Raw genomic sequence first — 25,652 nt, forward strand, 5'->3', positions numbered from 1 at the left:
AAGGTATAACATGGAGAGAATTGAACACACTCTGAAAAATGGAGGAAGCGTCAAAGCAGTGAAAAAGAAACTTGGGATAGGCAAAAATCAGATGTATGCACTAAGTGACAAAGAAGGCAAAATAACTACCAATATGGATAAGATAGTTAAAATAGCAGAGGAGTTTTACAGAGATCTGTACAGTAGCCGGGACAACCACGACTTTAATACTATAAGAACTAGCTAGCAGTAACCCAGATGACACCCCACCAGTAATGATAGAAGAAGTCAGAAAAGCTTTGGAGAGTATGCAAAGAGGAAAAGCTGCTGGTGAGGATCAGGTAACATCAGATCTGCTGGAAGATAGAGGACAGACTGTGTTAGAAAAACTAGCCAACCTGTTTACGAGATGTCTCCTGGCGGGAAGAGTACCAGAGTCTTGGAAGAACGCTAACATCATCTTAATACATAAGAAAGGAGATGACAAGGACTTGAAGAATTACAGGCCAATCAGCTTGCTCTCTGTAGTATACAAGCTATTTACAAATGTAATTGCTAACAGAGTAAAGAAAACAATAAAATTCAATCAACCAACGGAACAAGCAGGATTTCGACCAGGCTACTCAGCAATCCACCACACTCATACTATCAATCAAGTAATAGAGAAATGCTCAGAGTATAACCAACCACTATACATAGCCTTCATAGATTACGAGAAGGCGTTTGATTCAGTAGAAATATCAGCCGTCATGCAAACACTGCGGAATCAGGGCGTAGATGAAGTATATATAAACATTCTGGAAGAAATCTACAGGGGATCAACTGCTACCATAGTGCTTCATAAAGAAAGCAACAGAATACCAATCAAGAAGGGTGTAAGGCAGGGGGACACAATCTCCCCAATGCTATTTACCGCATGCTTACAGGAGGTTTTCAGAAGCCTAGAATGGGAACAGTTAGAGATAAGAGTTAATGGAGAGTACCTTAGTAACCTGCGCTTCGCCGACGACATTGCATTGCTGAGTAACTCAGGGGAGGAACTGCAACTCATGATTACGGAGTTAGACAAGGAGAGCAGAAAGGTGGGTCTTAAAGCTAATCTGCAGAAAACGAAAGTAATGTACAACAACTTCAGAAAAGAGCAGCGCTTCGAGATAGGTAAAAGTGCACTTCAAGTTGTAAAACACTGTCTACTTAGGGCAGGTAATAACCGCGGAGCCAAACCACGAGATTGAAGTAACTAGAAGCAATAAGAATGGGGTGGAGCACATTTGGCAAGCACTCTCAAATTATGACAGGTAGATTGCAACTATTTCGCAAGAGGAAGGTATATAACAGCTGTATCTTCCCGGTACTTAGCTACGGAGCAGAAACCTGGAGACTTACAAAGAGGGTTCAGCTTAAATTGAGGACGATGCAGTGAGCAATGGAAAGAAAAATGGTAGGTGTAACCTTAAGAGACAAAAAGAGAGCAGAGTGGATTAGAGAACAAACGGGGGTTAAGGATATCATAGCTGAAATCAAGAAGAGGAGATGGACATGGGCTGGGCATGTAGCGCGTAGACAGGATAACCGCTGGTCATTAAGGGTAACTGACTGGATTCCCAGAGATGGCAAGCGGCTTCGGGGGAGACAGAAGGTTAGGTGGGCAGATGAGATTAAGAAGTTTGCGGGCATAAATTGGCAGCAGCAAGCACAGGATCGGGTTAACTGGTGGAACGTGGGAGAGGCCTTTGTCCTGCAGCGGACGTAGTCAGGCTGATGATGATTATGATTATGATGTTACAATTTGTAGTGATGTCGTAGTTGATGTGTTCAGGTGATGACCTTATTCTTAAAATGTATGACAGGGTTAGTGATGCTTTTCGATGACACAAAAGAGATTCGTTGCATTTCCACGCAGAGGCTCTGCACATGTGATGTTCTGTAAGCACCATTTGACAAATGTAGACCAAGGTTGTGTACAGTATGAAGACAGTGGATAAATGAATCTCGTGCTGAGCCATATACCGTGCAACCAAAATCCGAAATGCTATGCACTACAGAACGGTAAATACGTAGTAGGCAGAGTCGATCTGAACCCCAGTGTTTGCGGGATAAAACATTAAAAAGTAATGAGTGCTTTGTTTGCTTTTGTTTTCAGAGTGTTTATGTACAAGAGAAAGTTCAGTTTTCGGTCGAATGCGATTCCCAGAAATTTATATTCCTAGTTTACAGACATTTCAATATATTTATCATAAGAACTGCATCAGGAAAAAGGCCTGTTCTTTACATAAAAAACAGCGTCCGTTTTTTGGAAGGAAAAGCGAAAAACATTTTGGTCAGCCCATTTTGTAAGCTTATTGATTGTCCCTTGAAGCTGCCCCTAGCTGGATAATAGGCTGGATGCACAACAGGCAACTTGAAGATCATCAACGTAGATGGAGTGCATGATTGTGGGTGGTATGACAGTATTGATGGTGTTCATTTTGACTAAGAAGAGAATAGAGCTAAGGATGCAACCTTGTGGTACACCTATTTTCTTGAACAAATATTCGTGAGAGCACGGTTCCCAGACGTACTTGAAATGTTCTATTTGAAAGAAAATCACACAAGCAGTTTATGATTTTTTCACAGATGCCCAAATCAGCAAGATTTCTGAGAATCCCATATCGCCAAGTGGTATCATATGCTTTCTCTAAGTCAAAAAAGACTGCAGGACAGTGTTGTTTGTGTAAAAAAGCATCTCGTATTTCGTGTTCCAATTTGACGAGGTACTCCGTGTTGGAATAACCCTTTTTGTATCCACACCGATGCCAGTCTATAAGGTGTCTAGATTCTAGGATGAAGGTAAGTCTTATGCTTATGATAATCTCGTATGCTTTCCCGAGACAAATTGTTAACACAATGGACCCGTAGCTACTTGGAGAGGTTGGAGGTTCATCACATTTGAGGAGAGGTATAACTATTGCATTTTTTCAATCTTCAGGCATTTTTTCATATTTTGTTGCAGAAATAAAGTAGTGCTTCCACCGATGGTCGGGATAGGAGCGCTAGCATTGTGTAGTGTACACGGTCAGTGCCTAGTGCTGTTTTTTTTGCCAGCAGAAAGTACCCATTTTAGTTCCTGTAGGTTGATTGAATGATTGTAGTAGTCATATGCGGCATTTGCCGTCGGCAGTCCCCGCTTTTCAGCAGATTCCTTGTATATGAGGAATTAGTTTTCGTAGGTCGCCGAGTTTGAAACGGTATAAAAGTGTTTGCCTAAAAGGTTAGCCTGGTCTTGTAATGTAGTTTGTGTGTTTGGACTTGTAATGAGTCTGATTGTGTAGGACGAGTATTCTCACTTAAATTTCCTCAGCTCCCACATGTGTTTAGATGTGCCTGAGCTGTTCATTGATGATATGTATTTTTGCCACACATTCTCTGCCTGCCTTCAAATAAACCGGGCTCTGGCTTTTGCTTGTTTAAAATTGATCAAGTTGGTTTACATGGGGTATCTTTGCAGAATGCCCCAGGCCTTATTTTGCTGTTTTTTTTTTTTTTGGCTTCAGTACACTCGCTTATCCACCAAGAGTTCAGTTTCTTGCATAAAATGCCAGATGACTGCGGTATTGCCTTTTCTCCTGCTGATATCATAACTTCAATGAACGGTTTGTTCAATTCCTCAACAGAAAGTTCTGATGAGAAAAATTTTTCAGGTTTCACGTTTTCCATAAACAGCGGCCAGTTCGCGAGCTGCAGTTTCCACTGGCGCGGCTTGCTATAGAAAGTTGGGTAGGATGGTATAAGTCTCATGATGCAGGTTTGATGGTCACTGCCATATGATGTTTCGGCTACCTCCCTGTTAAGATCGCTAAAAAGACACAGCGAACACAGAGCAAGATCTAAAGAACTAAAACTATGTGATGTTGCTGAGAAGTAAGAAGAAGCACCTGAATTTGAAAGGCAGATGTCGTTGGACTGAACAAAATCTACGATTTGCCCTCTTTGATTAGTTTTGTCGCTACTCCAAAGGGTAGAATGAGCATTGAAATCCCCTACTAAAATAAATGGCTTTGGTAGCTGTTGTACTAGATTTTCTAAGCTTTTAAAAGTACAATGAATGTGAGGTGGGATGTAAAGCAAACAAATGGTGACGGTTTTATCAAATAAAATATTGGTTGAAGGTAAAAAACCTGGAGGCATCAAAAATGATGAATGCTACCGCTTCAAAAGATGTGTTCAATTGAACATGACTGGTAGAAGTTTAACCCTGGACGACAATAGCTACACCTCCTGATAGACGGCTAGAACATTCACGGTCCTCACGGACAACTGTAAAGCCCTTGACGAAGTGTGACAGCTTGGGCTAGTTGGCAAGGCATGACGATAGTTATAGGGCGAGAACAAAACGACGACACAGAGACAAGAAGGACACGAGCGCTAACTTCCACCTGAGTTTATTGCGCAGAGCGCGAAAATATATAGAGGAGACAGTAACCATGTGACAAAAAACCATATGGCACAAAAAGCAGAACATGCATAAGAGAAAAACAAAAACAAAAGCACATGAAAAAAGCAAAGAAAAAACTAAGGAAACGAAACAGAAAAGTAAAGATAATATAACTACTAGCGCGCTCCGAAACTTTCAAGGAACCTTAGTTCCTTCTCGAACAGGGAGATGGAGGGCTTGCTAATGCAAGGCACCTGTTTGCGTGACATCTGCGCGGCCTCGACAATGACTCGGGTGCACTCATCTTTGTGCTTGTACGGCGTCGCTGTGTCCTTGAAAAGGGGCACACAATTGCACTCAGTGCAGCGCTGAACAAGAAAACCATCTTTCCCGTTTCTAACATTGTTAGTGTGTTCTCTCAGCAGATCGTTCCGACATAACAAGCACCGCATGAAAGGGGGGTCCTATAGACAACTTCCCGGGAGCATGCCGCATACCTGTTTATACGTTGAACTCTGCTTTCCCTTGATGACTGCATTTTCAGGGGGTTTGTAGATTTGGTGAGGCTGATTAATTCGAACGGTGCCAAGAACAGGACACGAACTCCAATACCTTTTCCGATTTTCTTGAGCCTGTGTGATATCTGGTGTATGTATGGAATCACGACTATCATTTCACGCTCTGTATCCGTGTAGCTCGGATTTTTTCGCTGCCTCTGCTCCGACTATCATTTCACGCTCTGTATCCGTGTAGCTCGGATTTTTTCGCTGCCTCTGCTCTGCCTTATTAGTCGGCAGGATAGTCTCGGCAACGGAAGCGATAAACGCCTTGGGGAAACCAGAAGCCTTAAGCTGGGAAACTTGAGCTGTAAAGCTCGCAGAGATATTGTGGGCGCACGACCTATTTAAGGCATTCTTAAGACAGGTTCGTGCTATGCCTCGCTTAACTAACTTGCTGTGAGCGGAAGAAAAAGGAAGTAGAGGCTTCTGCGCACGTGGTTCATAACACCAACAGATGTGCTGTGAGCTAAAAAACTGTCTTAAATCCAAAAAGCGTAACTTGCAAGCGTAAATGCCCGAGAATGACAAGGTACGCTTTTTGGATTTAAGACTGTTTCTCTTACTCATGTTCTGCTTTTTGTGCCATATGGTTTTTTGTCACATGGTTACTGTCTCCTCCATATATTTTGGCACCCAAGATGGCAGACGCACCTGACCTCGGCTCCTTGTTTTCTTGTCAGTTTGATTAGTTTTTTCGGCTGATATACCACGGTTCGTTGCCACAGAAGTGAATGCCAGTTACACGGTGAGCCTGTGTCGCACAGACAGCGTTTTTGGAGAACCTTTTTCTCTGTGTTTTGTGAACTGACCACCCTAAGCCTAGTGAGCAGCTTCGGACTGGCCTAGGGCACAGCTGCCGGCGGCCGCATTCGCACCGCGTCCGCGCAGCCGTGCCGCGCCTCGTGAACCTGTTACGCCCGGCGCGTTTCACTCGAATCTCAAGACGCCTACTATGAAAACGACCACGGCATGCACAAGCGTTCCAGTGAACTCAAGCGATTTCCCAACGCTATCTGAAGAAAACGAGACAATGGATGCAACGCAGTCTACGTTGTCATCAGAAACGTCTACCGGACCTCGTGTCAACGACACGGCAGCGGGCCCTTCTACCGTCACCACCGAACTTCTCGACAATGGGGTACAGAAGAATAACGCCGTGTACTACCGACGCAAGTGTCATCGAACAGACTGCACGCCGAACGGGTGAGTCGGCCCCGCTATAGTATTTTGATCAGGCCGCTAAACAAAGTGCATGTGATAGACATTCCGAAACAAGCCCTTACAGACGCCATAGAGCAAAGCGCTCCGTCAACATTTATTGCAGAAATGTCAATTCTCCACTTTGACATAACCAGTAACTGCGTATGGATCACACTTTGTGACAAAGGTTATTTTCGCAAACTATGTACACTCTCGCGCTTAGTTGCAACAGTCAATGGTAGCGTGCAAGTAATTGATGTCGACACATCGCCTCTTCAGCCACACGCAGTCGGCAGCTCTCATGGGGTAATAAAGATCAGACCTGGCCTAACAATTGAGAACATCAAAGCGCATCTGCGCTGTGAACAGGCAACAATCACCGATGTGCGCATGCTCGGTAAAACACAGCTGCTGCTTTTGACATTTGATACAGACTTTTGACATTTGATACAGACTTTTGACATTTGATACAGACTCCTTACAGAAACGCTTGGTGTTTGAATATGAAGTCGTCCGTGTTCACGAATATCGGCCTCGCCCGGGTCGCATGCTACAAATGTCATCGTTTGGGCCATGTTGCCAAATACTGTTCCTTCCCGCCAGTATGCCCGGACTGTGGCAAAGCTCCGCATGAGGTCGTCCCGAACTGTAAGCAGTTTCCTCAATGCGTGGCTTGCGAAGCGTCCACACACATTTCACTCAGCCCTCATTGTCCTGAACGAAATATATCTGAATCAGCCCTTCCTCGCAACACTAATGATTCATCATCTACGACATCTGCCACACAGCCCACCCCTCCGACGACTCGGAAAGTAACGTGGGCTCAAACAGCCGCTTCTTCCGATCTGACTCAGCTTGTCAACAGCCTTCGCTAAGAAGTACAGGAATTACAGCAGGAAAATCAAAGACTTCGCGACCTCATGCTAGACCAAAAGAAAGGAAATCGGTCCCCGAAGCCAAGCCGCAGTCGGTCTCGAAATAAAAGAAAGAGCCGTTCCCCGACACGTCGTTTTAAACCGGTCACAGACAAGGACTCCGCCTATTCTCACATTATTGGGCTCCTGCGACAAAAACGGGCTCAAGAATTTAGTAAGCTGGAGCATGCGATTCGGTCGGAGATGGTTAACACTTTAACACAACCCCTTGATACCATGCAAACTCGGTTTCAAAATATGTTTGATGAACTGCAGCGCAATGTCCTCGCCGATAAGAATAATATAAATATGTTTGATGAACTGCAGCGCAATATCCTCGCCGATAAGAATAAGCGCCGCAAACCAGGGCCTTCCTCATGAGCTCTTTCGCTCCGGGGGTGCAGTGGAATTGTAGTTTTAATCAAACGTGCTCCACTATCCGTAATTAAGTTCAAAGGCATCGCCCCTTGTTCCTTCTTCTCCAGGAGACGCGCAGCACGTGCTCGCTTCCTGGTTACCGCGCTTTTCAGACACCAACCATAAAACATAAGCGGCAGCTTCCCAAATGCCAGGCAGCGCTTCTGGTGCGTAATGACTGCCCGGCCACTCAATTAGACATTCCTGATCTCAGTTCTAATGCTTGCGAAATAGTAGCTGTTCAAATTTGTCCTCCTGGCCAAAAGCCCTTCGTGGCTGTGTCTGCGTATTTTCGCCCAGGAAATATTTCAGTTGGACTATACACGTGCCTGGAGACACTTAAGCAAGCATCTAAGGACCTCCCTCTGCTCATTGGAGGTGATTTTAATGCTCATCACCCTGCCTGGGGGGCCCGAAAGGCAAATAAACGCGGAAAATATCTTTATGACGCAATTGAACTCTCTTCTATAGAAATTTGTAATGCCCCCAACACCCCTACAAGAATAGGACTACACAGAGCGCAGGGAGACACGACCCCAGATCTCACCCTCGCCAGCCCCCAATTTGTACGGCAATTTGTACGGCACTAGACAGTCTCCAGCCATTCATGGGGCAGTGATCATCTCCCGATATTCGTGGCACTTAATCGAAAACGCCTCCGGATCAAAACAACAACAACGATGACTAATTGGAATACTTTTCGTAGTAATGTTACTGAATCCTTCTCGACAGTTGAGGGCCTTCTGGACATTGTTCAACAGGCCCGTGAGCTGGCATGCGAAACAGTGCCATGCCAAGATCATACTCAGCCGATGGATAACCATTTAGGCAATTTATAGAAAACAGCAGACTATTTAGTCCGAAGATACCGCTCGCACGACAAACAACACTCTGACCTCATGAAAATTAGGCGCCCATTTAAGCTTATCAATGAATATCAGCTCCAACTTCAAAGTGAAGCCTGGCAGTCCACTTGCGAACGCCTTGGCCGTGTACCGGGCCTCCAAGGTCTAAGGCGTATTTTTCGTAGCCTCAGCGGGAAGGGAAAGGGCAACTCTCCTCTGGCCGAGCTGTTCCTCAAAGCAGATCCGTCCGTTGTGGAAAACTAAGTTATTACCACTTTTTTTCCTCACGCTTCACTCACTCCGGCTAAATCTCCGAAAGCCTGCACCATAACGCAACCTGATCCGAATCTCGATCGCCCATTTAGCATGGGAGAAATGCTAGCAGTCATCTAACACGGGCGTCCTCGATCTGCGCCTGGCCACGACCGAATCACAAGGCAAGAACTCTGCAACCTCGGAGATGAAGCCCAGGACGCACTTTTGGCAGTAATCAATGACCTCTGGGCCTCAGGAAATGTTCCGGAGAACCTTAAGCTGTCTCTCATTTATCCTATTCCGAAACATGGAAAGAGAAGACCCTCTGCAAGAACCTCTGGCCAATATCTTTAACGTCTACTTTATGTAAGCTCATCGAATGCATGATTCACACACGCATGTCCCATTACCTCGAGATAACCCGGCAGGGATACCATCCAGTCCAGGCGGGTCTTCGCCTTAACCTCGGCACCCATGACTGCTTTTGGCTGCTACGGCGCGTTATCAATCGTACCTCAAGAAAGATATTATCTGACTACTTGCTGGCCGTCGACATGCAGAAAGCATTTGATAATGTTCACCATAACGCTATTCTTGAGGAACTAGCTAAGCGCTACCCAAGTCAGCGTACGCAGACATGGTTCGAAATTTCCTTGCCGCTCGGCCCATTCGCTTAAGCGGTGCATCATCTGGATGGAGCCCAAAGACTTACTACTTGGACAGAGGTGTTCCACAGGGATCTATTTTAGAACCGACGCTGTTTAATCTGGCCATGAGCAGGGTAGCAGAAAACTTTGAACGGGACACCACGGCCAAATTCGCCATATACGCCGATGATATTACTATATGGGCAGAGGCAGTGGATTATTCTGACAAAGAATCAATGCACACTGAGCTGCAGGCAGCCCTCCTTAGTTTGGAGTTTACTCTTAGGGAAGTAGGCCTGCAGCTGGCTCCACATAAGACAGAACTTATAAGAATAGACGGCAAGAATCGCACCAACCTGAAAATGTGTATCTCACTCCATATTGGATCACACACTATACAATCGAAAAACGGACAAATCAAAGTCCTCGGTTTACCAATAGCCAGCTGCAACAGCCCACAAAAGTGGGTACGTGGACTGCGGCAGGCGTGGCCAACCACGTTACATATGATACGTCTTCTGTCCAACAAATACGGAGATGCACGACAACAAGCCTGTCCCACTCTTGCAAGAGCTGCGGCTTTTGGAAAGATTTTGTACGGCGCACCCATATACACGTTCTCTCCAACGGACATTTAAAATTTGGAATGCCTTCATCGGGCTACTCTCCGTACAATCACGAGGCTCCCTAAACACACAAAGATATCTGCCCTTGAAAGCGCAGGGGGCTTGCCCCCTCTGCAAGACATCATCCGTGAAGCCAACACTCGATACCACATCCGCCTGGAAAACACGCCGCAAGGTCGTCGCCTTCTGGTCTGGGATTGTCAGCGGCATAATGATGCACATCTTTTTAATCAGTCCTTACCCCCATGGGAAACTCAAATAGCCTCTCGGCAGTTTTGTCGCCCCATATTTCGTCCCAATAATGCTGCCCGCCAGTTTCTTGCCACGCGACAACTCAGGGAAGAGAGCTTAGATACCATCGACATATACACGAACGCTGCCATTACCGATGGCGAAGCTTGTATAACATGGATCTGCACGCAGACCACCGAGTACAATGGGGCCTACAGGGGCCATCTATCGAACAGTACCCCCTATGCATGCCGAACTACTTGCCATATGGGGAGCGACTGCAAGCCTCCCATACACTATACAGAAACCCCTTCGTGTCTTTACCGACTCGCACGCTGCCTACTCAGAAATATTTCGCCCAGCGTCCGAGGATGCTACAGCTGCTGCTATTCAAAGCATCATTCGTAGGCATGAAAAAGCAGACAGGCCAATAGAAAATATCTGGACGCCGGGGCATACGGGTGTGCCCGGGGGCAATACAGCGGCACACGCTGCTGCTGCTTCCGCAGGTGGGTCGACCAATCTTTCTCTGCCCCCACCCCTCAGGGTGAACCCGTATGAGCTCTTAAGCCAAATGGCTTCCTCGGTAGCCACAATGCACTACGTACGCACGTCCCTGCGTCATGCTAGTAAGAAACGCATTGCGCAGATTACCCCAGCAGTCCTATTTTGCAGCAAATGTAAGCTTTCACGCTCCCAAGAAGTCTCCATTAATAAGGTCTACGCAAATTCTGCATACACACCATACTCTTTAGCCAAATGGCGACAACCGGACATTGCGACAGTGACATGCAATCACTGTGGGCTGCGCTGCCACGCAGACCTTCACCACTTACTGTGGCAGTGTTCTGCATTTGAAAAAGGGCGAATGGCCATACAAACTTTGCAAACCACAAATTATCGTGAAGCACTCCTTACAGACCCGGGCACGCAGTTATTATTTGCCCAATATGGAAGTCAGAGCGGCCTGATCAGGGTGGTTTAGGGGGTCTGACAAACCACAGTACTGACCCTATACCGCCTCAGTACCAGTGATGGTGAATGCAATAAGTGTAAAACCCGTGACACTGAACTAGTAGTGTAGTCAGAAAGTCCTTCTTATCCCCACAGAGGTCCTGTGCCTCCCCTATTTTTTTTTTTCGATAAAGCACTTTCGATCCATCCATATATTTTCGCACTCTGTGCAATAAACTCAGTTGGGAGTTAGCGCTTGTGTCTTTCTTGTCTCTGTGTCGTCGTTTTGTTCTCACGCTATAACTATTGTCATCCCTTGAGGAAGTCATGATGCTTCGCTCCTAAATTTGTCTCCTGGAGGGAGAACGCTACTGGTGAGAACTTGTTGATAATGTGCTTGATGTCAGCCAAATTGTGTAGCAATCCTCTACAGTGCCATTGTATGATCAAAGCCATGATGGACTAAAATTAAGCAAATATAGAAGTGGGCATTGTTCGGTTAAATTAAAAGATGATAGGTGACGGTGTTATGAACTGGTAATGTAGGCACATGCGATAACCAATATGGTTATCACTTACTCAGCATGGTTATTTGTGCTTTGTCTTGTTTGGCATGTTCAACAGAGTGCTTGTCCTTTGGTGTCGATGACATCGAAGTCTTTGAATCAACCTCCATTGCCGTGTCAGAAGCACTGGAAGGTTGAGAGCTGGGCGCTGAAACACGGGTCTCAGGCCTTGGCATTTGGTTTATTTTAGGGACCAGTGAGACCAGAGTCTGCGGGCCTTTTGGGATGGATGAAGCAGGAGACACTGCTTCCATCAAGGGGGCAGAAGGGGTCATAACAAGACCACTTTGCGTGAACCCGGACCCCAGAGGCCTTAATAACGCTGCCCCCGAATGCGTCACAATGGTGTAGCTTCTGCATAAATGGCGTAATTGCGAATACGCTGGGTGATCACCTTTACAGTCACATGTTTCCTTGCCTCTACATGTGACCAATCTTTGGCGTTTTAAATAGCGTCTGGGGTTGGGGATGTACCGATCTGACATTTATCTTCACATACCCAGCCTCAAGAGAGGTGGGCACTTTACATGAACCAAAGGTTATTAAGAGTAACAAATTTAGTTATCTGAGCACGTAAAAGTCTTATTATTATTATTATTATATGTGGGGTTTAACGTCCCAAAACCACCACATGATTATGAGAGACGCCGTAGTGGAGGGCTCCAGAAATTTCGACCACCTGGGGTTCTTTAATGTGCACCCAAATCTGAGCACACGGGACTATAACATTTCCGCCTCCATCAGAAATGCAGCCGCCACAGCCGGGATTCAAACCCGCGGCCTGCGGGTCAGCAGCCGAGTACCTTAGCCACTAGACCACCGTGGCGGGGCTGAGCATGTAAAAGTCTCTCAATTACCTTGACGAAATTGGATGTTAAGAAAATCGGTTGAATGTTGTCTAGAGTAAGTCCCTTGTTCTTATCTTCAAGCAGGGGTATCACTTTAGCTACCTTCCACGCTGAAGGAATCCAAGAGTGTTTTATAAAATAATTTACAATATCCATTAACACATTTGGAGCAACATCCAAGAACATTCAGCATCTTCATAGTGATATCATCAGGGCCTGGTGCTGCCGCTGGTAAACGTGCTATAACTGACGAGAGGACCGACAATGATATATCTTCAGTATTTTCGAGTGCCTTGTCTCACAAGAGGTGAATCAATGCAGCTAGAAAATCTTGCCTCCAAACCTTTGGCAATTGCACCTAGTGAGTTTTCTATTTCTTGCGTAGTATGCACTATTGATTCTGCATCTAAGGGACGTGGAATTAATTTGATAGATCCGAGATACCGGAACAATGCACTTTACTTGTGTGATTTTGAAAAGAACTCAAAATGGCAAACATATTCATCTTTTACTTTTGTGACAGTACGCTTGAAACTTGCTGCAATATACTTGTAGTTGTTCCAGTTACTAGGAGACTGATTATGCACAAGTTGCTTCCACGCTGCTTTCCGGCGCTTATAGTCCCTCAAGCAGTTGTCATTCCACCAAATATTAGCTGTAGGGTCTTTCCTTCCTTGTATTTCGATCTCCGACCTCTTACGAGCAGAGTCAAGAATATCGCAAACATTACCTGCACTCTATGGAATGTCAGCCAAAGATGTGAAAATTGCCTGTATATTCATTATAATCCTATAGTGATCAATAAACGAACGAACGATAGACTGTGCATTATGCAGTGACCCATGAATAACAAATATCAATGGAATGTGGTCGCTAATCTAACAAGTGTCCAGTCTCCCAGGACAGCACCGAACGTCCTGGACCCGAAAACATAAGATCTAGCACTGACCGGGAATGGCCCCGTAAAAATATTAATGATCGAGTGTTATGACAGGCGAAATTGTTCGATGCCGCCCAGTCACATAGACGTTTTCCATTCTGATTCGTTCTAAATCCCCATAATCAGCTAGCACAATCTTTTTTCACAGTTTAGTAGAAGAACTGAATCTAGTTACAGTATTTAGTACACCCAAAGAAAAATATGCATTACCAGAGAACATTTGAAACCTCCTGCTAATAGTTCTACATTTAATATTTCACTTTCTCTAGCCATAAGCTGAAGAGATAGCCTTGCTTTATGGCAGAATTAGACAGAAGAGTGAGTAAACCACCTGCTCTGGATGGATGATCTAACCGAAATGGTCGATAGTTACAGATTACAGTTACGACAATATCCCCAACATATTTCTGCGTCGCTTTGCAGCGCCTGTTGCAAAATACTTAGTCGTCGTTTTTCGCGTTTCTTTGTTGTCAGCGGAATTGCCAGATGACTGGAAGTAAGCACGAATTGTTCCTACATTCAAGAAAGGTGACAGTCTAGTACTACAAAATTATCGACCTATCTCCTTAACTCTCCTTAACATCATGCTGTAAGCTTATCGAACACATAATAGCTCATAAATTAAATGAATTCTTAGAAGAACGCTCAGTTTTAACAAATAATCAACATGGGTTTCGAAAAAGATTTTCTACTACAACACAATTGGTTACTATCGTTCATACCTTTGCACCTTGTCTTCATGCTAAGAGCCAAAGTGATGCAATATTCTTAGACTACAATAAAGCATTCGACACAGTTCCACATGATAAACTAATTATAAAGCTTCAGTTAGTTGGCATACCAGAATTATTTATCTACTGGATCTCAGCTTATCTACTCAATCGCAACCAATATGTTCAGGTAGGAGAAAAACTATCGGGCTGCCTTCCGGTGACTTCTGGCGTTCCGCAGGGGAGCGCCACAAGTCACGCGTACTAGGCCCCCTTATGTTTCTGGTCTACATTATTAACATTATCGATGTAATTAGCACCCTGGTACAAATTCGTATATTAACTGACGATTGTGTTTTGTTCAGAGATGTAACCTGCATTAGTGACCAATGTGACCTTAATACTAACTTAGGCAATGTATCAAAAAGGTGTGAACAATTGGGAATGCTTCTTAATGCAAACAAATGTGTGTATCTCCCCATAACACGCAAAAAAGTCCTATTAGACTACACATACAATTTAGCTGAAGCACCTTTACTTAAAGTAGCCTCCTATAAATACTTAGGCTTAACGTTAATACGTACCTGATCCTGGAATTGGCACATAAATAACATCTGCTCTGCCGCTTTCCGTAAATTATGCCTTCTCCGCCACAAGCTTAAAACTGCTCCGCCTAGTGTTAAACTCCTCTCCTACTTTTCCTTAATTAAGCCTAAACTTGAGTATGCCTCCATAGTTTGGGATCCCCACACAAAAGTTAACGCTCAAAACCTAGAAAGAATTCAAAGAAAAGCAGTACGATTCTATCCATATATAGTAAATTTATGTCAACCGACTCCCCCACTGCATTACTAACGGCAAATGGTATAAAACTATTACAAATTCGAAGAAAAAAAAAGTCGGCTACAGTTTCTTTCAGACATAGTAAACCACAGGCTATCCTTAGACACCGCAGCATACGTATCCCCCTTGTTAAGCAGACACACTCTGCACCACTATCCTCATTCCCTAATGCCAATCTTCGCAAGGACTGATATTTTTCGGTACTCCTTCCCACAAACAATAGATGATTGGAATGAACTAACCAAAGCATTTCCTCAATGCCCTAGACCATTTGTGTAAATACTATTCTTCCATGACTTCCTTAGAATTGTATTATCACCTAGTTATTCAATTGTTACTTTTTTTTAAACTCATAACCCCTCTGACTTATATGCAAAGAAATTGTGTAAAAACGCTTTGCAACCTTGTTTCATTCTGTTATTTAGTGTGTTTCATGTATGCTCACCCTGCTTGGATTTTCGTCCACAGTATTCAATAAATAAAATAAATGAAATAAATTAAAGAATTTATCTGGAGATAACCAAGTTTCTTGTAATATGATAACATCTTGATGAATTTGAGAAATTAAAACGTTGAGATCAGTGGAAGCAGCAAATACAGATCAACAGTTCCACTGCAGCACCCTCATATACCTTTCGATGACAAAAGCACTGTAAAGGCTACAGCCTCTTCTAAAATGTTAGCTGTACCCTTGACCTGAGGCAGAACTCTGATTTTTAGTTAGTAAAGGCATCGAAAATCTTTAGCGGAGGCCCCCCTTGTTTCTGTGCACGCGGGTCAACCCATGCTTGCACATTCCTATAAATCTGCATGGTAGACTTGCGAGTCTGAAAAGCTACCAATCTTTGCAGACAAGCTATAACTAGGACATAGGACATTCGAGGGCATAGTCTGAACACCATCTACTTGTGAGGGAACATTTCCTTGGCTGTGACCCACTGTCGGAACACTACCCACTTGAGGTAATAGCCTCATTTGTGACGCTAATAGTACACTAAGGCATTCGGACACAGTCTCTATGACCCGTTCCATCAGTTTTGCCACAGCTTTCTCGACCGATTCTGCGATCACTTGCGAAATATTCATCTCAATCATTGCCTGGTGACGTGCAGTTCCGCTAGCATAACCATGTCCTCTTTCTTTTATCGCTTTCTTTCATCGCCTTTAGTCCATTATCTCTAAGACTTTTATCTCACGGTTTCTAGCTGGGCGTGTAGGGTTATCAGCCTTGTGTGCACCTCCACACAGGCAGCACCTGAGGACTTGAGCAGGGCAGTCGTCCAGGGAGTGACCCTCATCACAAGAACAACAGCGCAAGCAGATTTGCAACCTCCCATACTATGGCCATAGCGCCAGCAGTTGAGACATTGTAATGGACGTGAAGCAAGCGGGTCTACTCTAAAAATCAAAGGCCACACTGATTTCCGAAGGGCATGACATACCGGCAAATGTGGCTACCACCAACTCAGCCGGGACCCGTTTGTTGTCTATTGTTCTCTTGCACTAGTATATCGCTATCGCACCAGCCGCAGAAAGCCTCTCGAGTGTATTTTCTGAGCTTAAACTAGTATCTACGCCGCGAACAATCCCCTTGGTGCATGCAAAGTGTGGCGGGATGAAAGCTTTCACTTTCATCGATCGAATGTCGAGCACCTCAGAAGATCATGCACACAAGCTTAGTCAGGCAATCTACAAATTAGCCCACCTTTGCCAAACTGCCGAACATCAGCAATATAAAAGTAGTGGGGCGTGGCTGACTGGAGTTCAGCTTGTACCGCTTTCGGGTTGGTAAGCCGAATTGATCCTCATTGCAGGGGCACTAGAGCTACAGGAATACTGTTTACACCACTGCGAAAAAACACTTCAAGTGGCATTTGATCAGGTGGAAGAGAGGCCGATCAAGGTGGACACCGCCCCAGGCCGCCACCTGGAGAGTTTGTCGACATCAGATCAGCTAGCAAAACAAACTGTAAATTGTCTAACAACCTTTATTATTTAGACACCCCGACCTTTAGACGAAACCCCCGAGTGCTCACTCAGCTTTCGCAGAAGGCCGCTCGCCAGGACGTGACGGAAACGGTGAAGAAAGACGTCGCAGCCTCCAACCAACCGGGTACCAAACCAACCGGGTGCAGTGGCACCACGCGCAGTTTTACCAGTGCCCCCTCCCCCTCCCCGACCCCAATTAATAGGTGAATGTTCCAGCTGCCAAAGGCTGAAATGGTGAGCAAGCAACTGCCAGACCAATAAAGCACGAACGAAGAAAAAAGTATGCAACAGAGGTGAAAGCACTGCAAACTGCTCCTGGCTGCTAACGGCGCAGTGAAACCACTGTCGCTCTACCGATGGATGACAGTACTCCTGTACCTGTTCGACCGCTAAAACACGCCGGCTCCAAAGAAAGCACTTTCAGCGTGCTTTTGAGTACTCCTGCTCTCCCAGTGGAATTCGTCATACGAGTATGAGTGGCCACACAGCAAAGTGCTGGTGGTCTGTACCGAGTTTAATAAACAGTTGGGGGCCAACTGAGAAGAACGCAACAGCAGTAAAGAGCGGTAGATAATGTTCTGTACCTGTAGTCTGGCCCCATGCCGCTGTAGACCATGCCGATGTGGTTGGTGATCATCTCCACTTTGTGAATGCTGTGCTCTTCGTAGAGGATGGACTTGTGCTTCTTCTCGGTGGCCAGCACCACGCCGTTGGACGCCTTAATGCCCACCGAGGGCGCACCGGCAGCCACGGCAGCCAGTGCGTACTCGATCTGCACAAGCTTCCCCGAGGGGCTGCAACACGCATGACGCAGCACGAACGGTTCAGCGCTTTCATCCGTCGACGAAATTAACATGCTTACCTGAATGTGGTAAGAGAAAAGCTGTACCGCTCAGACGACATGGCCAGCTATTTGGAACGCAAGCACTAATTACAAAGGCCTTCCGCACAGCTTTTTATCTCATGCGTGAACGTGCTTCGCTCAGAAAGATTTTTTAGTGTCGTTGGAGAGACCTAGGCCAACGCCTCCTCTAAACAATGCCTGGGGAATGGCTCGCGCTCCCAGCGGAGTTGGCCTGCCTTCAGTTTTGAGCAAGCGCCGCGCGGTGGCGCTCGCGACCGAGGCTGACGCGAAGTGTAGGTAATGTGAGGTCGAGGAAAAAATGGAGAAAATGATGGTTGCCCAGAGTGAACTGCAGATGAGAATCGCCGAGCTCGAGACTGCGTTGGCGACAGAGCAAGAGAAAACGAGGGCAATAGGAGAAAGACTGAAGTCCACCAAGGAAGCACTAGCGAAGCTGAACAAAGAAGCGGCCTACGGAGAGAGCAGTAGGGAACCGGCAACCAGAACGGTGGAGAAGGAAGAGCAAGCAAGTTTGGAAAAAACAGGTTCAGCCGGTTCAATTGTCGCAAGGCCCAGCTTCAGTGAGGTAGTGGTGGGGCTGGGAGGGGACAAAGCAGCCGGCGTCACAGGTGCAAGTAGCCCCCAGGTGCAGGACGCTCCAGCTGAAAAGTCAGAGCATGTGATAATCGCCGGGGACTCGAATTAAAATCGATGCACAGAAGCCATCAAAGATAGGGTAAGAGGTGACAAGAGGGTTTCAATAGGGGCGTTCCCAGGACGCAAGCTTGAAGCAGTCATGAGGCAAGCGAGCGCAAAACTCAAAACTACAGCTGATAGAAGAAACATCGTGATAATTTCAGGCGGTTTAAACGATGTCTTAAATGAAGATACAGCAGGACTAGCAACCACACTGGTGAAAGGCGTCAATGACATGCGCGCCACTTCTCCTCAGGTACAGGTAGCTATACGCACGATACCGGAGGTACCGGTGCGTGATAGCAACCTGCAAAGAGCAGTTGTCAACGCAAACCAAGAGATATGGCGGATGAGTCCAGAGAAAGGCTTTGAGGAGGTGGAAATAAACAGAGAGGTGCATAGGTCGGGTGGTTTTCAACGAGACAGAATTCACTTTGATGGGCGGCTAGGTCATGAGGTGGGTTGGCGACTTGCAGGACGCGCAGTAGCTTTTTGGGGGGGCAAGCGAGCCCTTCGGGGTGCAGGATAGCTAGTAACGAGGAAAACAACCAGGGAGACTCTTTGAAAGGTGGTATGGACAGATACGATTCCAAAGTGGCACCAGTATTTAAGATAGGTAGAGTCCGGGGCAGAAATAAACGTAGCCACGAGCGCCGAGCCAATTCAGACATAGGGTATATTAACATGCAGGGTAGTAGGAACAGGCTGAAGTGGGAAGAGATAGAAGAACAGCTAATGGAAGAGAGGCCGATGGTATACGGTTTTGTAGAAACACATCTCAGGGACATGGAACAACCTCCGAACAATCCGGACTACGCGTGGAAATATTGTAATGAAACAGAAGGCAGCAGAAAGGGGGGTGGTATTGGGCCATCCATCCATAAAAGTACAGACTGGCAAAGGGTCAAGCAGGAGTGCTAGGAACATTTATGGCTAAAAGGGAAAGCGGCAGGGCAAATGACACTCCTTGGTTTCGTGTATTTGTGGACGGGAGCAAAGGCCAGAGAGGAAAACCAGGCAAAGGCAGAGTGTATATCAAAGGACATTCAGGAGTTGGGAAGAGAGTGCGAGATAATTATACTAGGAGACATGAATGCGCACATAGAAGATATAGATGGTTATACCGACCCGACAGGCAAAATGATCATGAATATGTGTGAAAGGCTTGATTTGATCATTTGCAACAGTACCGAGGAGTGTGAAGGGCAAATAACATGGGAGGTAGGAAGGCTGCAGTCGACGATAGATTATGCACTGATGTCACATAGGATGTATGATAAGCTCAGGGGAATGCACATAGATGAAGGTGGCTCCAGAAGTCTGGGTAGTGATCACAAACGTATCAAGCTAAGTTTTGGAAGAGCAGTGAAAGTGGGAAAGAGACAAGATGAGCAACTACAGGAAAATTTTTATCCAGAAAGGCAAATCGAAATAGCCACTAAACAAATTGAGAAAATAATCACGGAGGATAATAAGACAGTGTGTACATACACGAATCTAATTAGACTCTTTGAGCTAGAGCTTGCTAAGACGCGTGACAAGTCACCCCGGAAAAGAAGACACAAACCCAAAAGTTGGTGGGATGAGGAAGTTAACAGAGCCATAACAAAACGTCAGGAAGCCTCTGGGGAACACAGACATGCAAAGCAGCGGGGTGAACCGACAGATGATGTTGAAAGAAAATGGGAAATTTTTCTAAGCTGTAGAAGGGATGCATTCCTTCTGATCAATGAAAAGATTAGAAGAAAGGGAGCTCAGTGGCTGGCAGAAGTACATAAAGTAGATAGAAAGGCAGCTGTGAAATTTTGGAACCATCTAAACTCCCTAAGAAATGAGACGAGCCTAGAGCAGAGTTTTATAACTACAGCCGAAGGTGCTAGGCTACAAGGGGACGGAGCTAATGAATATATAAGAACAAGGGTGACAGAAAAATTTCAACAAAGAAGTACTTTATGCACGACAACAGACAAGGACGAATCAAGTGGTGCAATGGCTCCATTTTCACAACGAGAGTGGGAAAGGGCGGAGAAAAGGGTTCCTAGTAGTACATCAACAGGCCCAGATGGCATTCCAATTATGATGATAAAGACATTAGGTCTGAAGTCTAAGCAGGCTTTGAGAGAGGCAGTGAGCAAAATAATAATCGATGGTGAAGTTCCCGATGGATGGAAACTTAGCAGGATGAGCATGATCTATAAAGAAAAGGGGGACAAAGCTGACATAAACAACAACCGTCCTATAACAGTGACATCAGTGGTCTACAGGCTGGCGATGCAGATTGTAAAGGAAAGACTGCAGGCATGGATAGAGGATGAGGGGGTGCTGAGGGAAGTGCGGAATTGGTTTCGGAAACACAGGACGTTGGAAGACAATCTGCTCTCACTGACGCAGTGCATCGAAATAGCAGAAACGGAACACAGGCCCCTGTGGCTAGCACTCTTGGATATCAAGGGAGCGTACAATAGCGTGGTTCAAGGGGAATTGTGGGGAATACTGGATACACTAGGCGTGGAACATGTAGTCACTAATCTTTTAAAGGATATCTATAAAGGTAACAAGGTAGTTATAAAGTGGGAAAAACAGGTATCCAAGCCTGCAGAGGTAAAACGGGGGCTTAGGCAGGGGTGTCCCCTGTCACCCTTATTATTCATGAAGTACCTACAAGGATTAGAGGCCAAATTAGAGGGAAGTGGACTGGGCTTCAACCTCTCTTTATTCAAACAAGGAAAACTCATTGATCAGGCACTACCAGCATTAATGTACGCAGATGATATGGTGCCAATGGCCAACAACAAGGAAGATTTGCAGAGATTGATGGACATCTGCGGTAATGAGGGAGATAGGTTAGATTTTAGATTCAGTAAGGAAAAATCAGCGGTCATGATCTTCAATGACAACGAAGGTAGTGAGCTTAGAATACAGGAGGTCACGCTAGAGATAACAGACAAATACAAATATCTGGGCGCTGGGCGTATGGATAAGCAATGGGACCGAGTACCTGAGGGAACACGAAATATACGTGACGACTAAAGGTAACAGCAATGCAGCATTGATGAAAAATAGAGCACTGTAGAATTACAATAGGTATGATGTTGTGAGATGAATATGGGAAGGGGTCATGGTTCCTGGGCTGACGTTCGGCAATGCGGTCTTGTGCATGAGATCAGAAGTTCAAGCAAGATTAGAAACTAAGCAACGTAGAATAGGTAGGCTTGCTTTAGGAGCTCACGGGAGTACGCCAAATGAGGGAGTACAAGGTGATATGGGATGGACATCATTTGAGGGCAGGGAAGCTAGCAGCAAGATAAAATTTGAGAAGCGATTGAAAGAAATGGCGGAGGAGCGTTGGGCTAGGAAGGTTTTTAGCTACTTGTACATGTACATGAAGAATGTCGATACAAAATGGAGGAAGCGAACCAGGAAATTGACTGGTAAATACTTAGAAAACAGCAGGTGGCCAAACCAAAAAGAACTATCGGTAAAGCAGAAAGTGAAGGAAACGGAGACTGACATGTGGAGAATGGGCATGATTAAGAAGTCCACACTAGAGATCTATTGAACATTTAAGCAGGAAATTGCCAAGGAAAGGATCTATGATAATACTCGGGGTAGTTCTCTACTGTTTGAGGCCAGGACGAGAGTATTGCGAACCAAGACATATCGGGCCAAATACGAAGGGGTAGACACAGTATGTAGTGCGTGTGGAGAGGAAGAAGAAACTGCCAAACACTTGATAATGTTCTGTAAAGGGGTTCACCCTATAGTTCAGAATGATGGCGCAGAGTTTTTCAAAGCACTGGGGTTTAATGACCAGGAGGGCAAAATGGACTTTAAGCGGGTAGACTTAACTAGAAGGAGGTTATCTGATTGGTGGCTAAATTCAAGGCACGACTGAAAATTAAACTCTTCACTGCAAAGTACGAATCTTCAAACTCACTGTTTAAAGGAAAAAAAATAATAAATCTAGTTTTTTGTTCATTAGGTATTAGGGCTTAGTGGCGCTAGCCACCGCCTCATCTAAAGGGTACAACCATACTCATTCATCCACTATCACAACGCGCGTCAGTCGAAAGTTGTTCAAGACCTGCGACTGTGCGCCACTGTTTCGGAGGCTATGCAAAGTGTTGCGGTGTGTCGCCGTTCGCCACAGGTGACGCTAGCGACCGAAAACATTTAAAATGAAGGAGGAAAAGGGTGTGGCAGCCGCTTTTCTTCTTATCCGGCAGGCATCTTCTAGAGGAGGCGTTACCTAGGCTATAGTGAACTAGAAGTACTCTAGTGGCACGACCGCCAGGCCACGCCGCCTCTCTTGGCGGTCGGAAATACCACGGACCGCCGCTAGGGTTTCTCGTGGCGCTACTGCGCCTTTTCCTAGGCGAGGCGCGGTCACTTGGTGATTCAGCGCGTTAGTTCAGCACGTCTGCTGGTATCCTGCGCATCGCTTTGTCTGCAGCTACTGTACTGCACGTGTACCGGTATACTCTGCTCTGCATTTTCTCGCACGGATCGTTGTGGAGCAGCTGTCTTTACCTGTTCAGGTATTCCGTACCAACAAACATGTAGCTCGTGACATGTCGAAGCGGAGGACGGATTCACACTGTTTTGCTCCGGGTTGCCGAAGCGGCTACCCGGGCGCCCCGAAGGCATCGTTGTTTGCAGCTCCTAGAGAAGACGATCTCCGCAGAAAGTGGGAGCGTAACCTCCGGAGGGATGACAAGCCTCTGACCGAAACATCAGCGGTGTGCGAACATCACTTCGAGCCAAGATATATTCTGCGCGAATATGTGCACGTGATAAATGACTGTGAAGTGCGCACACCCCGAGGAAAACCGTCATTGGTGCCTGATGCCGTGCCAACGCTTTTGCCAGGTTGTCCAGCGTACCTTTCCGTCGCTGCACCCAAGCAAAGACCCGAGAGAAGGAAAGCAGCCAAACCTCCTGAAGGCGCAAGCAGAAAACGGCGCAGGCCTGATGCACCTGACGAAGTGTGCGACGGCGGTGAAATGGAAGGCATGGACTTTAATGCTGCCACTAGTGCGCGACTTTCAATTGAAGCTATTCGCACACTTGAAGTTCCTGCAAACTACTGGTGTCGTATAGAAGCAGTTGGCCACTGCGATCTAATATTTGTGACGACAGTGATAAGCAAGCGTACAAAACTGGATATTTTTCATGAAAAAGCTGTGTGCTTTATGTCCACAGAAGGAAAAATTGTGGAAAAATTGTACAGCATGCTTGATCACCAAGCATGCTGTACAACTTTATTGATACAATCTGTTTGTTTCTAACAGTTTCTCACTTTGGTATTCCTTTCAGGTATCTTTACCATTCGTACGCAAAGCTTTGGAACTGGATGGTTGCAGTGTCACATTGCAGGCAATGCATGGAATCACCGGAAGCCACACGAACCCCAACAATTTTGAAAAGATGAGAGTATCTTTAGCTTTTCAGCTTTTCGGAGAAAAAGTGATTCATGGTCTGCAGCTGTACAAGTCAGGAATTGAAGATACCTGTGGTGACATCACAGCTACACTAAAGTTTTTCAAGTAAGTGTCATCACATTGTGGTTTTATTGCGATTGCACCTTTCACCTTGCATATGACAGTCTGACTCTTGCTCACAAACACAGATTCATCCTGCTTTTGTTCATTTCACAGGATCATCCATGACCTTGTGCAAATGATGACTTCAAGATTTCCAGCTGAAGCGCTGCGCCCAAGTTCAGCAAGTGTTGAGAAGCTGCGATCGTTTCAGGAGTATCTTTCATCATGGGAAGACCACACGAAGGGGCAGAAAGGATTCCTGAGCCAGTCAACAGCAGCTGGGCTGCGAGTGACAGTGTCAAGTGTGCTTTTTTTTGCTTCAGTATCTCACTGAGAAACTAGGCTACAGGTACCTAATGGCATCTAGAGTAAGCCAAGGTCCTGTTGAGCATGTTTTTGGCATTGTCAGGCAGTCGTCTGGATGTAACACGCACCCAACACCACAGCAGTTTATTAGCACTATCAGCTGCTTGAGCTTCAACAATCTTGCTCACTCAGCTTCAAAGGGAAACTGTGAGCCTGCAGTGCTCCATGCCCTTCTACCCGCAAATTCAGGTGCTGAAAAAGTTCGATCTGGTAAACAGCGCTTAATGGACAAGTTTATAAACAGTGACAATGTAGCTGCCGTGCAGAGCTCGCTCCCACAGAGTGCGCCAGACCATGCGTCATGCATTATATCTGCCAGTGACAACCGGCTAACATTTTATATAGCAGGATATGTAGCTAGAAAATGCCTACTGAAGTCTGGCTGCGAAGAGTGCCGTAAACTTCTTCTAATGCAAAAGGAGTCTGCTGAAAGTCTCAAACACCTTGCGCAATTGACACACATGAAAGACAGAGGTGGCCTGCTTTATCCGTCTATCCTGTTGTTTAAGTTTGTTCATGATTTAGAAAAAGCCTTCACAACGTGTTTCAGTTTGCTGGAGCTGCACGCTGATAGCATACTCGACATTTTAAGCGAAGTTAAGGCAAAGCAAAAAAATGGGCTTGGTTGTGACCATTCTGAAGGCATTGCAGCTGAGGTCATCGTTTTTTACATCACTACTCGTCTGCATTTCCTAACTAAAAGCGTGAACCAGAATAGTGCTAAAAAACGAGAATCAGCCAAGCACCTAAAGCTCAGTAGATGTTAAGTTCTGCACATGTCCATCTCACGTGTCTTCTTTTTTGCGAATCCTCGTAATAGTTTTGAAAAGCTGTTAAACTAGTGAAATTTATTTTGTTATTTTGTATTTTTTTGTACTCTTCCAACCATCACAATAAATAAAAAGATGTTCCTGTTTTCATTTTCGATGCTGAGCACTGTGTCCTTACCATGACCTTCTATGTAATAAGCCAGCACCAAAACTATAGTGGAAGCGCGCCGTAAGCTTGTGATGGTGATGAGCAATCGCTTTGTAGCGAATGTTATTAGCGCGTGTGGTAAATATGAATATATATATTGAAATACAACGGTGCAGCTGACGCTTTATTGAAGCAACAGCAAAATGGCGCCGATCATGAAGAAGAACGTGCCGAAGACTGATGATAATAATTGATAGATGAGGAAGATGACGTACAATGAATTCTCACACTAATTTCCCCCGTCGAGGAAAGCGGCCAGCCTGGCCGCGAATTACGCTGTGGAACGC

At 45.6% G+C, this 25,652-nt stretch overlaps 2 protein-coding genes across 2 annotated transcripts in view; one reads left to right on the top strand and one right to left on the bottom strand.

Annotated features, from left to right (window-relative positions):
* The window catches only part of Prosalpha2 (proteasome alpha2 subunit), a 115,975-nt gene extending 97,994 nt beyond the window's left edge, over positions 1 to 17,981 (bottom strand). Inside the window, exons 1-2 of the mRNA XM_037423595.2 lie at positions 17,801 to 17,981; positions 17,523 to 17,732 (exon numbers count right to left, since the gene is read on the bottom strand). Of these exons, the coding sequence (XP_037279492.1) occupies positions 17,523 to 17,732; positions 17,801 to 17,841 (251 nt within the window). The 5' untranslated portion in view covers positions 17,842 to 17,981. The remainder of the gene's footprint in view (positions 1 to 17,522; positions 17,733 to 17,800) is intronic.
* A 4,796-nt stretch (positions 17,982 to 22,777) lies between these two features.
* On the top strand, positions 22,778 to 25,312 carry LOC142814765 (uncharacterized). The gene is made up of 2 exons (XM_075894016.1): positions 22,778 to 24,024; positions 24,136 to 25,312. The coding sequence occupies exons 1-2, from the start codon at positions 23,858 to 23,860 to the stop codon at positions 24,353 to 24,355; spliced, it is 387 nt and encodes a 128-aa protein (XP_075750131.1). The 5' UTR covers positions 22,778 to 23,857; the 3' UTR covers positions 24,356 to 25,312.
* The last annotated feature ends 340 nt before the right edge of the window (positions 25,313 to 25,652 follow it).

This window comes from Rhipicephalus microplus, chromosome 4 (assembly GCF_043290135.1).
Source record: "Rhipicephalus microplus isolate Deutch F79 chromosome 4, USDA_Rmic, whole genome shotgun sequence".
Lineage (NCBI taxonomy): Eukaryota > Metazoa > Arthropoda > Arachnida > Ixodida > Ixodidae > Rhipicephalus > Rhipicephalus microplus.